The sequence below is a fragment of the Callorhinchus milii genome, unplaced genomic scaffold (genome assembly GCF_018977255.1).
Source record: "Callorhinchus milii isolate IMCB2004 unplaced genomic scaffold, IMCB_Cmil_1.0 Scaffold1, whole genome shotgun sequence".
NCBI classification, from domain to species: domain Eukaryota; kingdom Metazoa; phylum Chordata; class Chondrichthyes; order Chimaeriformes; family Callorhinchidae; genus Callorhinchus; species Callorhinchus milii.
In genome coordinates this window covers 43820836-43838935 of record NW_024704742.1, presented here as the reverse complement: position 1 = coordinate 43838935, position 18100 = coordinate 43820836, and the positions used below count along the sequence as shown (strand labels likewise).

Sequence of the window (18100 nt, the reverse complement as noted above, 5' to 3'; positions counted from 1 at the left end):
TAGAAGAAAAAGGGCGTCACCCACAAGAGAAAAGGAAATAAACTACAGAGAAAATTGACAGAAAAAAATGTAATAAAAGTACTTCAGGTATATAAGTGCACATGATTTTTTAAAAACAAAATCTTTAAACCTATGAAAAATTGTGGCCAGTCGCATTTTAAAAAAGCTATTTTTAATTAATTTACAGCTTCACTTTAACAGATTAATTTACAGCTTCGCTTTAACATCAACCACTGTTTCTATTTTCTTTTTCTTCCAAGTTATTTAAAGAAAACTGAGAATAAGATCCAGGCCATTAAAATGGATGAAGCTAGATTTCAGAAGTTATCAAAGCTTTATGGAACATTTCAACCAATCTTCAATCACAACTGCAAAGGAAGATATTCCTATTAAGTGAGTGCACTATTTCTTAACTGTTCATAGAACATTTATCTACAGTCCCTGAATGATTGAAATTGCACAATCACATCTACTGCAAGAAAAGCACAGCTCATGCGGTCTACAAACCATTAGTACTGTTGGGAAGCAATTTAGCCAGCTCTAGATGTAGTTAAGTTTCATTTTATATTTATGGTATGCTACTACTGGATGTAAGAGGTGATCCTCTTTATAATTCCATCTTTGTGAGCTATTCAAAGGGACATCATTTAAAAGAGTTTTTTTAATAATAATTTGGAGCAGGAAAATTAGGAGGCTTTCTCTTTAGTAAAAGATCCATGTGGAACAGCAATGTGTATCAACGTACAGTATACGGAGCCATCAGATGTATTTTTAACCTGAGATGCAACACCATTCAGTTGATGGTGGTGGAAAGAGAAACAAAAGGGCTTCTCAAAGAAAATAGACAAGTTTCTGGCAACTTAAAAACAATTCAGGTTATTAGTTTTAGAGGAAATCTTGTGGAAAATTAAATGGAAAGGCTAGATGAACCAATACATCTGCTCCTAGCTGGAATCTTATATTATGTTACTCTGAAGGAGTTTATGTGGTTTATCTATTAATAACAGATATCTAGAAACAGAACACATGGTAAAAATTCACCTCTAAAATCATTAATTTGCTGCTCATCAATCTTGTTGTCTGGGTGTGTTGTAAGCACAGATTGTCTGCCGCGTTTGCCTACTGAACATTCATTTCAGTTCTCACTTTGTTAAGTTCTTTGAGACATTCTTTTAAATAAAAGACATTAGGTAAGTAGCTGTTGTTGAGTTAATGTACCTTACAAAGTCAGTACTAAATACTACCATAGCTCAACTGTGTTGTATCAGATACTGTGAAAGCTATATTTCCATCTGTACCTCTCCTGAACGTGATGTTACACCCTCTCACTGTGAATTGCAATGTCGTGCAAAATAGAAGACATTCAACAACGTATCAATCTTTCCATTCTTTACGAGTGTGATAAGTTTTTTATGTTTTTCTCTCTTAGAACACTCATTGGTCTCCCTCACTGTGGCATCAGCACACAAAAACGTGCTAATTTCCAAGGATCAAACCAGCATGTTGCAACAAATGAATTAACTAACGTTCCCAAGAATCCTCTGCGACAAAGCTTTGATGAGAGGAAAGCATGACTGGGAGGATGATGTAAAAGCTTCTACACAGTGGGCTATTGGAATTGCATTTGAGTCTATAGAGTGGAAAGGGAACCACAAATCCACAAAACTTGGGAGAAACAGGCAGTCATGGTGCACTGAATTCAAGTATAACCATCTCTTAGCCTGGCACAACGATAGCAATATTAACTGCAAAATGAAATCCTCACAGGTAGAAAGGGTTGGGCTGTGCGTTGACTACGAGACGGGGCTTGTCATGTTCTACAATGCTGATCACATGAATCTGACACAGGAATTTTCCAACATCACATCAAGTCTTTTCAACAGAATGCATCACCATTTTACTGAGCCAATCTATCCAGCCTTTCGTCTCTTTCCATTACGTCCCAGTGCTGCTCATTCAAAGCTAATAAATATGCAAACTGGATACTTAGAAAACAGCGCTACTGGACATTCTCATGAGTTATTCTATGCCCCATTGGGAACAGATTTGTTCCCCCACAAAGAGACAGGTTCGCCAGTTTTCCTGGGCCATCCAGCAAGGCAATGTTAGATTATACAGAGGGCTGTTAGAAATCAGAATCGTTTATAAAGCACTACGAGACATTATCCTATGTGAAAAGTGCCATATGAGTTCAAGTTGTTGCAGCTGTGGAATGGTAAACTCACTCAAATAGTTATTGACTCTGAGTGCACGACAACATTTAAAAGGGAAATGGATAAATACACAAGGAAATAAAGAGGATGAGAACAGATGGCCACAAAGGGAGAGCTGCACCAGCACGGCACAAAAGGCCAAATGGTCTGTGTGGTAAACGTCTTATGATTTCCTATAGTTCCTCCCACAGGATGGGGAACAATAAATGGAGGAAAATATTAATTTAAATGAAATGGATATATTAAGTCTGGAATGCTTTAAAAACGCTCCATGAATGTATTTTCGGAGCTGGACAGTTTCTATAAGCATTGATATACACTATGCATTTATGTAGACTTTCATGTAGGGAGGACATCTCAAAGCACTTTATGCTGTTGTCTGGGGACCCAGGCTGGGGGTTGGGAGCTAAAGAGTGTGGGGAGGGGAAAGAGGAGCAAAAGCTCAGTCAAAAAGATAAGTCATGAGTTTGGCTTAATGCATGTAAAACAGTGATTGATCATGTAGATCAATTAATGCTTCAGTCCTATTCAGAGGGCAGATCAGTTTCTATTAAATGTACTAATGCTTATCTATTGAGAATTGACGAGGACCATATCCCAACTTAAAATAGAGCTTCACCAACCTGGGAAATATTGAAATGTCAATGCAATAACAATGAAACTCGATTTTAACATTCTAACAGGTACCCACACAGTAGCCATACAGTACTTCAGTCAGTATTTTTTCCCAATAAAACCTTCGGAGCACACTTAAGTACAAGTTACTGAGTAGTGCATTAGGTTTGATTTATAGTTGTAATTGAATAGCCTCTAATTTAAGAAATGATTTTTCACCAAAATGATAAGTATAAAGATGACAGAGGGGGATTCTGAGGGCTGTTTTACATTTAATGTTGGCTCCCACCTCTCTTGAATCCAACCCCCAGCTCAGGTGAAACTCCTTCACTGTCCAGCACCTCAGGATGTTCTCCCGATGTGAAAGGCAGTATAACTGTAATTTGTTGTTGTAGGTACAAAAACGTTAATGTATTTAACTCTAAGATGGCCCACTTTTACAATCCATAAAGAAAGCTCTCCGCCTGGTAAAACACTTGTATACATTGCAAGACAAGGGGCATTCTAAAGCCATGTAAACATTGCTCTCTCAGACCAGTAACATCAATCTGTATTATTACTTCAAAATACAGAAAAGCCATACGATATTGCACTTCTGTCTCTGAGCACTGACGAACCAGCTTCCTGCACATAGCACACATGTGCAGTACACAACAAGTGGTTACAGCAGTGTCCTGAAAATAAGGAAACACTAAGCAGCTGCTATATTTAATTGTGCCTGTTGCAACACGAGTCTGAGATCACAACAGGGTCAGCCTGTAGCTGGAGTCAGTCTCTGAAGCAAAAATAAATCATCACCCTCATAGCCTAATACAGTAATATGCTTTGGATTTCTAACATTTTCTGTTTTTGTTTCTGCACCATTCATATGGCTTCCTTCATATGCTGAGCATCATTAAATATCAGTTTGAACATTCAGACTATAGATGCTGTGTATCTATATACATATAAAGATATAACTTCCTGATTGTTTACTATTTGTTGAGATAAACAATAACGGCTGAAATGTTTGTATTCATACATATGCCAGGTAAATCGGTTTTGATTTTATGCAAAACAGATAAGGATTATAATTTACAGAACAACCCACTTATATAACAAAACATAGTTGCCCAATTTTCAAAGCATACCCTTGGGTGACAAAGAGGTCACCTCTTTTTTTCCCAAGCTTAGACAATCCTGATCTTGATTATACTTAATAATTAACTCAAACATTCACAAGTAAAAATTACTTTACCTGAAATCAATATCCAGCAATTGACTCCTCATAACTGGTTCCTTCTTTTCAGACTGTCTCATTTGGATAAACTCATGAAGTCTGAAAGTTCATTCAAAACACTCTTGTTAATTTTGCAACATACAGTACATCCAATATTTTACTACATTCTATCAGTGAACATTTATAATAATCCCTTTATTTGATATAGTGTTATGTCACACTATTGAGACCTCTCAAAGGGCTTCATAGAATATACTGTCAAGTGATAAAACTATGTTTATTTTGTGGGCAAATGTAGAAGGAACCAATTTGTGCATAACAATATCCCACAAACAGCCATGGAGTGAGGGACCAATTTTAATTGGGAAGAATTGCTGGCCAGAACAACGAGATAAACTCCCTTCTCTTTTCGAAAGATGGACAGATGGAACCTTTGTTTAACGTCTCATCCAAAGTATGTAACCTCCGACAATATAGCACACAACCAGCTCTGCATTCAAATGTCAGCAGACTACATGGGTTGCAAGACCTGAGTCTTACACTCACAACCTCCTGACTCAGGGGTGAGAATTACAAGGATTATTATTATTTCAATGTGATAAATTGCAATCAAATGCAAGTATTATTATTATTATTATTACTTGGCATCAGAGGAAGCAATTCAAAAGCAATTGTTGGCCCTCATTTTGCCTTTGGCCCTCAGCCTGTGCATGTAGGTCAGCAATATGTTTTTTTCAATAGGTGCTCCTTTGTGCCCTTGGAAATTAGGCAGTGCTGATAGCTAAAAATATGAACTAGTGATTCCTAACTTCTCTACGTTACATGTACGTGAAATGGCACATGTGTACTTGTTTTCTGTTGCCTCCACTGCTGCAAATGCCCTGTGGTGTAATCGGGGTGAATTCTGCGATAGTCTTGGGTGTTGTTGGGCTGCTTCGATTAAAGTGCTTCTGCATTATAAGCATCAGAGAGCATTTACCCATCTCTACTCAACCTACATAACAGTAACTGCATTAGAGTAAGTGGGATGGGCTTTTTCACACAGACACAAAATGCCTCTTTAACAAAAATACAGAAGTCTTTACTGAACTTCATTAGATTTATGTCCCTAGAATGAATCCCTAGCAGCTGCGAAGTTCAATTGAATGTACAAATTAGGTTAATAGCTCATGAAATGCAAAGCTTAGAGCTGGTCAGGTATCAGTCAGCAGATTGACTGGGTACAGTGCACTGCAGCGAGGCATTACTCTGGGGATGTAGGAAGTCAGAAAAGCTTCATTAACACCGACATTTTATGGATGAACATACCGTGGAGTCCCGACACAGAGCACTCTACGAAATCCGAGTGAAATAATTATATCTAACAGGAACTGGCAAGTGCGGTCAGCAAACAGGTACTGAGCGTTGGTCTTTTTGTTCTCGAGCGGAAGCAGGAGGCGGCTTGGTCTTTTCAATTGAGCGAGTGAGACGTCACTGAGCAGGCAGTGGGCGCTGTGTGGACCCCATTCTTCAGGAAGCAGCAAGAGCTGACAGTCTGCACAAAACTTTCTCTTTGCCAGGGGTAAAGCCACGAAGCTCTGATACCTTTTTTAAAAAAAAATGTAACCATCCAAATAAATCTTTCATTTTCCAACAATGACATCCTCATATTTTTACCAATTTCAAGGCAACTCTTAAAAAAACGACGAGCGTTTGGAAAATCTTAACCAGCGTGACGGTATTTCAAAAAGAAAAAGTCCAATCTTATTCAAGGAATAAGGTTCAAATGTTGTTGATAAAAAGAGTGGAAAAACACACCCCTGGACGTAATGTGCAACTCCTGCAGAGAACACTCAAGTCTCAATTGGAGGTGGCGGCACCGACTTGTAGTCGAATTTAACATCCAGTCAAACTTTTTTTGATGTTGAAGCATTATTCCATCTTTATTTTCCTCATAGACACATTTTCAACCCTAATATAACAAATATACGTACTCTATGGCTACTTTACTAGAAACTCCCTTCTCTTTTCAAATTGAACCATGGATCTCTAACGTCCACCTGAATAGGCAGATGGGACCATGGTTTAATGTCTTATGCGAAGGACGGCACCTTTTACAATGCAGCATTCCCTTGCATTGTTATACTATTATTAGCCATTATCCTAATGTGGCAGCTTAGACTGAGTTTGAAGTCCAGACATAGAACTTCTGACTCAAATATCATCTGACTTTATTAGAGAGGAGATATCTACCAACTGTATATATATAAAAATATAATAATAATCCTTGCATTTGATTTACCACCTCATCACGTCTTCAAGGTGTCTCAAAGCTATTGACAGAATATACTGTTAAGTGTATTGACTCTATTTTATGGGCTATATATATGCAATTGGAGTATGTAAGATCCCAAAGATGGAGACACCTTTTATTCTCCAACTGCATGTGCTCACGCAATAGATCCTATGAATGTTCTTCTGGCTGCTCATGTGAAGCACACATCTTTAGGAACATATTAACTGGCAGAGGTCATTCAATCCATTGATCTTGTGCCTTTTTGTCACTTCAGAGCAGATCGTTTAATACCATCTCCCCATCTGTTCCAGTTTGACAATAAACTATGCATCTTTGTTAGTTAACAATCTGCAAGATGAAAATTGTCATTCACGTCAAGATTTATATGATCTGAAGAGAAACCACAGTGTGTTCATGTCTGCAGGTGGGGTATTGCTGTGAGGAAAACTACCTGCCATATTCGCTTAAAAAATACAGTCAATACCGTCCATAGGCAATCCTGTGAAATGTTGCGAGATATTTTGACAACATGATAAGACGCAATATCAAAAGTCAAGGATTAGTCATTTTCTCCATACACATTAATATTTCATCTCCCATCAAATATTGATTTCTGGAAAGAGATTCCACATTGTGTGCAAGCCTCTGATAACAGGACACAGCAACTACGAAAGCCTTTAAATATCATCGGCAAGATTGGCAACCTGCTCTGTGAGAACCCACTCTCAGAAATTCACATCGAACTAGTGATGCTTCCTGCAATGCCAATGTTCCACCTTCAATTTTCTCTTCTTTACACCCAGTTAAATTCCTGATCTCCTTCACTCTCAAGGGTACAGGATTTTTTTTTTTGCCTTTTTTATTATTAAATCTAACAGTGAAGCATCTGCTCTCCTGTAAACATCTGGCTCAAGTTACAGCTTTATTACCTCTCCACATATTCGGTGTGTGTGAACGGTGGTTGCCGACTTCGGTTAATTTCTTCTCTGGCTTGTAGCCGGGTCTCTGATACCTAAAAGTTAAGGAGGTGAAGTGTGAATGTAGACACCAGACTGGCAATTATTCATCGGCAGGACATACTTAAAAGAACAAGCAGTATGTTCAGGCTAGTGATCATTAACCTATGTGAAGGACCTGCCATCTTCGAAAACACTTTAAACTTCAAAAGCTGTGAGGGTTTGTGAGGGTCAGTGAACAAAGATCGAATTAACGCACTACAATCACCTCGTCACTTCAACTGACTGAGTGAAATCCAGCACGGAAACTCTTGTTAGATCATTCTAACCTCTGCTGTACTGACAATATAGATTAGGCAGAACACAGGCTTCATTCTGCCCATCTAATCCAAGAGAGGCAGAGCCGTTTCAGATGCTGGCATGAAGGTTCCAGACGGGCTAGTGACGTGGACAGCACAGTAATGAGGCAACCCACCTGCCATGGTGCAAAAGAATCCTGGCTCATATCCTGATCTCCAATGTGCAAAACTGCTAATCTCAGCTGCACCATCAGTGGGAGGCATTGCGGGGTGGGGTGGGGAGAATAGATAGAGGGAGACCAAATACTTTGTGGCTGAGATTAAAAGGCCAGACAATCTGGCAAATCTCTTGTACACACAGATACTCTCTCTCACACACATACACACACATATGAATGCATATTCACAAACAGACTCCTCCCCAAATGTTTCTTATTTATTGGTAATTACAATTTTAAGGACTCCGAAATTGTTCTCTGTTCACATTCATATGTAGAGCTCAATACCTTTTACAATACAATCTACATTTATACAGTGCCAGAGCATATTTTGTTTGCACATTGATTGCAGAAATAGACAATGGATTTGATTTCCAGTGTCATCTTACCGTGGCCAGCAGAGAGTTGAAACACGCTGACTCCCTCGTCATCCAAACTCGTTAAATTTACTGTCGTTGAGTCATCCCTCAAAGACTTTCTTCAGTCCAAAATCCAACCCCCTTTTTGATGCAACACTGTTTTTCATCCAAGAGATGGCGATGTTGACCTACTAACCAATGGTGGTGAGGGTTTTGTCCAGCGTAACAGCACCATCTGCTGTGGGGGCTATTCGTGCCCCTCACAGGGAACGCCACTTTTGCCTTTATTTCTAACAGTACAACATATGGTCGTGAACCGGGGGGAGCCCAGAAGTAAGAGATGACGGCAGTCCCTAGGCCTGAAGGCTGATAGTCCAAGGGGCACGGCATCTTCTGCCCAAGGTCTACCCCGATGGCTCCCAGAGCCATTGAAGCTCTTTTTGAAAAGTGACAAGAGGAACTTTAGCATCCTGAACAGGCAAACAGGATCTTAGTTTAAGGTCTCACTCGATGGACAGTACCTCCAACATTGCAGAACTCCCCCAGCATTGCTCTGGAGTGCCGGAGGGCACATTTGAGAAATGTCTGCAGACCGCATAAGTAACATTTTTGTTTTTCCCTTCCAGAAACATAAAAGAATCACACAGAAATCCTATGTTTTAAATTGTGTGACTGTATTACTTAATGATGATCAGCTCAAATGGAAAAATATGATTGTTTTAAACGTATTAAGGTCAAAACACTAGATATCAACTCCGCATATGGAGGCCCCTACAGAGAATGCTAAACAAAAACAGATTAATCCATAATTGAGAACTCTGAATTTCTTCAACACAATATGGCTTGCTAGCAAACAGTACACTGAGGTTTTCCATTACTTTCAATAAACAAATAATTCATTTCCCACTTGCACTGAAATTCCCTATTTTCCAGATCTACTTCGCGTCCTACTGAGACTCATAGTTGTGTAAATTTAGAATTGCAAAGTACTCCTGCTGCTGCTCACTGTGTCTCACCAGGTAGCACGAGGCAGTGCGTAATGTGACAGGGAGGGACGGGGATGGATATTTCCTGCTCCGCATCTCTTCCTGTCATTCAATGACCTGCCTAATGGAGACTGACTGCAGTGGGGAGATAAACAACAAATAAATGTATACAGCTCCTTTCACGTCAGGAGGACGTCCCAATGCGCTGGACAGTCAGGGATCCACACCCGAACTGGTGGTTGGGATCAGGAGGGGTGGAGGGCGGGAGGATAGGGTAAGTTGGTGAGGGGTTAGGAAGTCACAGAGGTAGGGGAGAGCAAAGCCTTGAACAGCTTTGAAGGTGAGGACCAGGATCTTGAACTGTATTCTCTTGAGTGATGGGGAGCCAGTGGAGTCAGCGAGGATGGGGGTGCTAGGGTCCCGCAGAGGACACGGCCTGAAGAGATCTGCATGATCTGAAACCTGTGAAGGGAGGATTTGTGTCGGCCTACAAGCAGGGAGTTTGCGTAGATAAAACAGTGAAGTCGGAAAAAATGGTTTACAGCCGGACAAAATTATCCATCGGGCTACTTGCAGCTTCCTGGCATGAGGCTTTGAACCCACAACCTCCTGACTTCAAGAGGTGAGAGTGATACTAACTGAGCCAAGCTAACGATACTGTGTGGGGAAACCAGAGGAACCAACTCACATCCTACATTTCTTGAGGCATGGTAGTCCTCCAAAATACACTATTCACCACCATTCCCACTGTACTTTCTTTTATAAAATCAGCAATACGTTAATGAAAATAAAAACAACCTCTACATTAATCAGAAAAATGCTGTTCTAAAACATAGGTACAGTTAATAGATTGTCCTTTGCTACCTTTTCATCTTCCCACTGGAAAAAATTGCAGTCCTTTCTGTCTCTGCAGGCTGCACAGGCATAAAACCTCCTGACCTGTTCTTCTTTGCGTTTAACCTTTGCAAATAGCAAAGCTGGACCTGGAACAGAAACAGAGGCGAACAGTAACTCTAGAGCTTTATCTTAATTTCGTGAGGTGGACATTAGTACCAACTTGGAAAGCAAATACTAATAAACATCCTTGCATTTGGCATACTGCACTGTAACTTCCCAAAGCATTTTTCAGGGAATTACTGTTAACAAATTAACAACAGATTACATTTGTATAGCGTCTTTCACGTCGGGAGGATGTCCCAAGGCGCTGGATTGTGAGGGATTTGGACTCAAGCTGGTGGTTAAGATCAAGAAGGGTGGAAGGCAGGGAGTTTAGGGATAGGAGGGTGGCCAAAGGCGAGGTTGAAGAGGAGGGTCTTGAGACGTGCCTTGAAGGAGGCAAGGGAGGGAGTGAGGCAAAGGGAATGTGGGATGGAGTTCCAGTGGGTGAAGGCAGAGAGGCTGAAGGCCTAACCGCCAATGTTGAGGCAGGATGGAGCCTGCTGAGTGGAGGGAGCGGGCAGGTTGACATGATTAAGTGTAGTGATTTTGTATTTGGCAAACGCAGCAACCACTTTGTGCATAGCATCATCTCACAAATAGCCATGAAGTAAATGATTCAGCATTCTCATTCAGCAACGGATGCAGAGCCTAGAGAGTGAGCATCAACATAGCCTAGAGAGTGAGCATCAACATAGCCTAGAGAGTGAGCATCAACATAGCCTAGAGAGTGAGCATCAACATAGCCTAGAGAGTGAGCATCAACATAGCCTAGAGAGTGAGTATCAACATAGCCTAGAGAGTGAGTATCAACATAGCCTTGAGAGTGAGCATCAACATAGCCTAGAGAGTGAGTATCAACATAGCCTAGAGAGTGAGTATCAACATAGCCTAGAGAGTGAGTATCAACATAGCCTAGAGAGTGAGTATCAACATAGCCTAGAGAGTGAGTATCAACATAGCCAAGAGAGTGAGTATCAACAGGCTGTACGCAATTGTAAATTGTAAATTCACTTTACAGTATATTCTGTGAAGCGCTTTGAGACATCTCGAAGACATAAAATGCAAGGATTATTATTCCTATTGGATGTTCATACACCACACTTTAAAAGAGGAGTAACCTGAAAGCAAAAGGCGAAAGGAAACTCAGACTCCACTGACTGGGATGGCACTGCTCAGTATTTGAGGCTGACACTCTAATGCAGTGTTGGGATAGCGCGATAGAAGTAAAGATGATACAGTTCCCGAGCCAAGCAGGTCCATAGTACTCCAGAGCACTGGTGAGGACAGACCAGTCAGCCTGGCTCATCACCAGGACTTACAGGGATAGGTTGACCAGCCACTGTGAGAAAGGATTCTTCCTGTTGGAATGTGTATATGGGGTAGGTGGCTTTACCAAGTCAAACAGGACGCTTGCCAGACAGTGTTCTCAATGGCACGAGCGTGGCTCTAGCCAACTCGTGCCTAATATTCTCCAGCATTAACTAAGGAGGGTGCGATCCTCCAGGTAGTGCGCACAATGCATTCCAGACATACGGAAATTTCCTTATGCTTACAGATGTGGAACTCTTAGTCCAGTTTGGATACTCTTAAGCATATCTCAGACACTCAGCTGACTAAAATGGTACGTCAAACAAAGGTCTTTGGTGTCTGTTCAGACGGACTTTAAAAAGTTCCAAAGGCACGAGTCAAAAAGAAAAGGCAGTTTCTCTCAGTATCCTGGTCAACAAACCCTAGATAGAAAAAATGTTTGTTTATTTGGTGGGGGGTGGGGGGGATGGGGGCAGCCGGGTGTCTGAAATGTACGAAACCCATCACTTTGCTTAAGAGTATCTCCAAACTAAGACTGAGAGTTTTGTATGTGTTCCACCTACACAAAGAAATTCCCAAAATATTTATTGGAAAGAAAGGGCAGCTTCTCTCAGTGTCCTGACTAACAATCACCCAGACCAGATTGGTCCAACCTTTTGGATGCTGAGGGCCAGATGCCCTTCTAGACAAAGATTCGTGGGCCGCATAAGCAATATTTTTGTGTCTCCCTTCCAGAAACATAACAATATTTAGATAGCGTCTTTTTCATGTCAGAAGGACATCTCAAAGCGCACGACACTGCCAGCTGGGCACTTGAACTGGGGGTGGGAGCCGAGGCAGGAGGTGGGATGAAGAGTGGGAAAGATGGCTGAAAGCGCAGCCAGTTATCTTCCCCCACCTTTCGCCTTTCTCTCACACACTCTCTCCTTCTCTTAATTACATTCAAACGCACTTCTCACTATCTGTGGCGGCTGGAGACAGTGGTTGGTAAGGAGGCGGCGGATAAGGAGACCAGTTTACCTGTCAGGAAGACCCTCCCTCAGCTTGGGAGTGACTTCCTGACACACTGCAGTAAAGGCTTGTAATATTCCCACTCGCCGCGCTGCATCCTCCTGACCGCCTATTCCTGTGCTGCCATGAGAGGACAGAGGGAGGGAGCGGGCGATCTGAAGTTGGAAATGGTCTCTGGCTGGATTAAATGATCCACCGGGCAGCTTGTTGGATCATGTTGACCTAGATAACAACATCACTTTCTGGCTGTTTGTGAGACATCACAGTGCACAAACTGACTGTAAGTATGCCTGTAAAATACACTGTTAAAACAAACTGTAAAATACTTTATGAGACTTTTCAATCGATAAGGAGCAATATCAAAAGCAATGATTATTATAATTCCAAGTGCAGATACATCAAAGATACAATTTCCGAAGGGCTCATTAGTCTTGAAACTTGTCACAACAACAGGCAATGGAACATTTTAAATTGAAAGCAATATCTAAGGTAAACTGTAGTTGTTGCCAATAATGATATGATAGGGATGGTTGTTTTTTTAAAAAAAGCTATGGAGCATAGCTTTAATATGTGGAAATGATTTTAAGCAGAGGTCTTAGCAACCAACTTTGTTAACAAATGCTGAACATAACCTCAATGTCATACTGGGTAAACAAAAGAGGAGGATTATTGTTTCATCTCAAATACTCTTATTGTAGTAATACAAGTTCTCCTTTATCCACTTACCAGTTTAACACTGTACATTTACTATACGTTGGGTAGATCATTTGCATGGACTAGTCAATGAAAGCAAGAAATGACATTTGATCCCACTTAATTGGGGTTAGGAAAGAAGCAGGGAAAGGAGAGGGAAGAAAGTGAACGAGGAGGGTGGGTGGGGGGGGGGGGGAGAGAAATCAAGCTCCGCCACTGTTAAGCGCTCCGAGAATCTATCCCATGTGGAGTCCTGTAGCTCAGTGGTTAGAGCACTCGCTTTGCAAGCGAGAGACCTGAGTTCAATTCCAGGCAGAGGGCGAAACCTTGGGCAAGTTTCCTTACTCCACACACCTAATAATAATCCCTCCAAAACCAAAAACAATATTAAATTGGTCATTTTCAATCTACGACTGTTTGTGGGACATTGCTGTGCGCAATTGGCTGCCGCGTTCGCCCACAAATATAGTCAATTCACTTTACAGTGTGTTCTGTGAAGCGCTTTGGGACGTCCTCCTGACGTGAAAAGCGCTATATCAAATGCAAGGATTATTATTTATTATTAAGTACACTATATAACTGAAAGCTGTTGTTGTTGAGGTGAGGGAAAGAGTTCTAATCCCCAAAAAAGTAAGAGAAACATAATAATCCTTGCATTTGATATAGCGCCTTATCACGTTTTCTAGACATCTCAAAGTGTATCAGTGAGTCAGCTTAGCTCAGTTGGGTCACTAAAAATAGCTTCCCCCCTTCAACCAAAGAGTGTATACCTTCACAAAAATTAATAAGTTCCAGAGTGTGCCACACGTAAGGAATGTGAATTTACGGTCTAAGCTGACACTCCCAACAAGATGCTGTGGGAGCACTGCGTTGTTAGAGGTGCCGTCCTTTGGCTGAAACAGTAAACTGAGGTCCCATCTGCCCATTCAGGTGGGAATAAACGATTCCATGGTATAATTTGAAAAGACCAGGGAGTTCCTCCCAGGGTCCTGGCCAAAAATCCTCTCACATAAAATTGATCAATCATGACTGTTTGTGGAACACAGCTGAATGCAATACTGGCTGCCACATTTGCCTACAAAATACATAGTCACTACAGCTTACATTAAAATCCTGTGAAGCTTTGAGACATCCTCCTCACTTGAAAGGTGTTATATCAAACACAAGGACTATTATTATAGGTTGTTTTTCATATTTGCCCATATTTTGCAATAAATACGTTATTTATTTTCGGATCATCATCCTTTCTGATTTGAGTCATTTATTAAAGTCTCATGTCTTGTGTGACAGATTAAGCGGCTCTGCTGTTTTTAAAAGAAACTTGAAACGTTCTCCAATTTATCCTACCTTAAATTCACTCATCAGCTAAATTCACTCTAAATTCAAATTAACTGGCTACTCCTTCTCATTCGCCTATAAATACACAATAATTACACTTTACAGTAAATCCTGTGAGTCACCTTAAGATGTTCCGATGACGTGATAAGGCACAAAATAAAATGCAAGGATTATAATATGATTATGATTGTTTGCAGGATATTCCTGGTGCAAATTAGCTGTTCAGATTGGCTTTCATACAATCTTCACATAATTTCTAATTACAGTAATCTCATTCGGTAAAACAGTTCACTATAGAATGAAAGATGTTCTCACAATTTTTCAGAACCCAATGAAGTCAAATTAAAACAGTTGCTTAGAGATACTCACATGACGTTTAATAGACAAGTTGTCTCTGCATAAAAGATTCAAATTTGATTTATTTAGTTATTGTTGATGCAACATTACAGATCACTGTAAACAAATGGCCTACATATGCAGTGATTATTTACCGAACTGTCAAACTTCAAACATTTACAGTGAAACTCACCCAATTTGATTTAGTAAATGTGACCTACTTTTATTGTATCTCATTCTGAAAAATAACCACAGCTCATAATTTAAATGGGTTTCCAATCAATTTCAATCTTTCGTATCATAAATCCACATTCCTGACTTTGCTCCAAGGTTGAATGCCCTCACTTTACACAAGTTTAAATTAGGTGGTTGTATAGGATTGTTTAAATCATTATCATAATGATAAGCACTCTGAGAGACTACATGCATGGAGGGCGCTATATAAGTGCAAGTTGTTGCAATAACAGTGCAGCATGTTATGAGGTTGTTGAGTCACAACAACAACAAAATTACATTTGTATAGCGCCTTTCACGTCAGGAGGACGTTCCAACGCGTTGGACAATCAGTGTTTTGGACCTAAGCTGGGGTTCGGGATCGGGGAGGGTGGAGATCAGGTGGGGGGAGGAGGGTGATCGAAGGAACGTTTGAAGAGGAGGGCCTTGACACGGGTCTTGAAGAAGGCAAGGGAAGGGGTGAGACGGAGGGACTGCCGGATGGAGTTCCAAAGGTTGGGGGCGGAGTGGCTGAAGGCTCGCCTGCCAACGGTGGGGCGGGTGAGGTGGGGGCCGGGAAGCAGGCTGGATCCCGCTGAGCGGAGGGAGTGAGCAGGTTGGTAGAGGGTAAGGAGGTCGCGGAGGTAGGGGGGAGCAAGGCCATGGAGGGCTTTGAAGGTGAGGAACAGGATCTTGAACTTCATCCTCTGTGATGGGAAACCAATGGAGTCGGTGAGGATGGGGGTGATAGGGTCACGGAGTCAGGTGCGAGAGGGCACAAATAAGAACATAAGAATTAGGAGCAGGAGTAGGCCATTCAGCCCCTCGAGCCTGTGCCCCGCTATTCATGGCTGATCTTCTGACCTAACTCTAATTACCTGCCCTATCCCCATAACCCCTAATCCCTCTGTTTTTTAAAAATCTATCAGTCTCAGCCTTGAATATATTCAAGGACTGAGCATCTACAGCCTTCTGGGGTCGTGACTTCCATAAATTCACTGCCCTCTGAGTGAAGAAATGTTTCCTCAACTCTGTTCTAAAAGGCTGACCCTTAATTTTAAGACTGTGATCCCTGGTTATAGATTCTCCTACCAGGGGAAACAGTCCCTCAGTGTCTACTTTATCAGCCCTTTAAGAATCTTATATGTTTCAATAAGATCTCCCCTAATTCTTCTGTACTCTGGAGAATACAGCCCTAGTTTATTCAGCCTATCCTCATAGGTCAGTCCCCTCATCCCAGGAACTAACCGAGTGAATCTACACTGCACCCCCTCTAAGGCAAGTATGTCCTTTTTTAAACAAGGACACCAAAACTGCACACAGTACTCCAGGTGCGGTCTCACCGAAGCCCTATACAGTTGCAGCAAGACTTCCCTACTCTTGTACTCTAAACCTTTTGCAATGAACGCTAACATGCCGTTCGCCTTCTTAGTTGCTTGCTGCACCTGCAAACTAACTTTTTGAGACTGGTGTACGAGGACACCCAAATCCCTCTGCACACTAACACTATCTAATCTCTCCCCCTCCAGAAAGTAATCTGTTTTTCTATTTTTTCTACCCAGGTGAATAACTTCACACTTCCCCACATTAAATTCCATCTGCCACCTACTCGCCCACTCCCCTAGCGTATCTATATCCCGTTGCAAAACCATTTCTTTACTAATATTAATTCCCCCAAGTTGCTCGCTAACATTGTCTTCTTGGATCCCCTCTATTCTTGGTAGGTTTTCAGTGTCTTCTAAGGTGAAGACAGTAGCAAAGTACTTGTTTAATGACTCTGCCATGTCTTTGTCCCCTACTGTAATTCCCCCCGTCTCTGCCTGTAGCGGACTCACATTTACCTCTGACAGCCTCTTCCTCTTTATATATTTATAAAATCTCTTGCAGTTTGTCTGTGGAGTCCTGTAGCTCAGTGGTTAGAGCACTCGCTTTGCAAGTGAGAGACCTGAGTTCAATTCCAGGCAGGGCGAAACCTTGGGCAAGTTTCCTTACTCCACACAGAGCCTAATAATAATCCCTCCAAAACAAAAAAACAATAATAAATTGGTCATTTTCAATCTACGACTGTTTGTGGGACATTGCTGTGCGCAATTGGCTGCTGCGTTCGCCCACAAATATACGGTCAATTCACTTTACAGTGTGTTCTGTGAAGCGCTTTGGGACGTCCTCCCGACGTGAAAAGCGCTAAATCAAATGCAAGGATTATTATTATTATTTATGTTCTTCGCTAGTTTGCCCTCATATTCCATTTTCTCCCTCTTAATCACTTTTTTGGTTCGCCTTTGTTGATCCCTAAAGTTCTCTCAATCCTCGGGTTTACTACTCATCTTAGCTGTCTTGTAGGCTTCTTCCTTTAACTTTATACTTTCCCTAACTGCTCTAGTTAGCCACGGTTGGGCCACCTTTCCTGTGAGCATTTTCATTCCTCAAAGCAATACGTACTCCGGGTGATCACCAGGTCGAGGGGTTGACCATGAACATTGGTGGCAGAGTGGATGTGGAGGTAGAGGTTGAAGGAGGGGAGGAGAAGTCGGCAGAGGTAGAGCAGTAGGAGTGAAGTGAAGTGATAGCAATCACAAGCTCCCAGATTGCACAATTCTCTCTCAAATTCAGGATTTTAAAAAATCTGCTCTTACCATGTGGGCACATAGGAGCTCTGGACTCTGCTTCCTCATCCAGAATAACCTCAATCCCTAGAGGCTCCTGTTCTGCCATATTTAATACTGTTAACATGAAACAACAGTCAGTCAATTGGTGAGTGAGTGGATTAGCGAGTGAATGGAGAGATGAAAGAAGGGGTGGGAGGTTGCACCTCATGGGTAAATGCAGTACATTGAGGGAGTGAGAGAGATAGTGAGGGAGGGAGGGAGTCAGGAGCGAGTGAGTGAGACAGAACAACAACATTACATTTGTATAGCGCCTTTCACATCGGAAGGATGTCCCAATGAGCATGGACAGTCAGAGTTTCGGACCCGAGCTTGGGGTCGGGGTCGGGGAGGGTGGAGGGCAGGGGTCGAAGCAGGGAGATCGAAAACACGGTCGAAGAGGAGGATCTTGAGATGGGTCTTGAAGATGGAAAGGGAGGGGTTGAGGCGGAGGGACTGTGGGATGGAGTTCCAGAG

At 41.7% G+C, this 18100-nt stretch overlaps 1 protein-coding gene across 1 annotated transcript in view; it reads right to left on the bottom strand.

Moving 5' to 3' along the window:
• zcchc4 (zinc finger, CCHC domain containing 4) overlaps nucleotides 1-17708 on the bottom strand; it is a 35095-nt gene extending 17387 nt beyond the window's left edge. Inside the window, exons 1-5 of the mRNA XM_007889057.2 lie at nucleotides 17615-17708; nucleotides 10005-10123; nucleotides 7252-7334; nucleotides 5356-5631; nucleotides 4066-4146 (exon numbers count right to left, since the gene is read on the bottom strand). Of these exons, the coding sequence (XP_007887248.2) occupies nucleotides 4066-4146; nucleotides 5356-5631; nucleotides 7252-7334; nucleotides 10005-10123; nucleotides 17615-17693 (638 nt within the window). The 5' untranslated portion in view covers nucleotides 17694-17708. The remainder of the gene's footprint in view (nucleotides 1-4065; nucleotides 4147-5355; nucleotides 5632-7251; nucleotides 7335-10004; nucleotides 10124-17614) is intronic.
• Nucleotides 17709-18100: the final 392 nt, after the last annotated feature.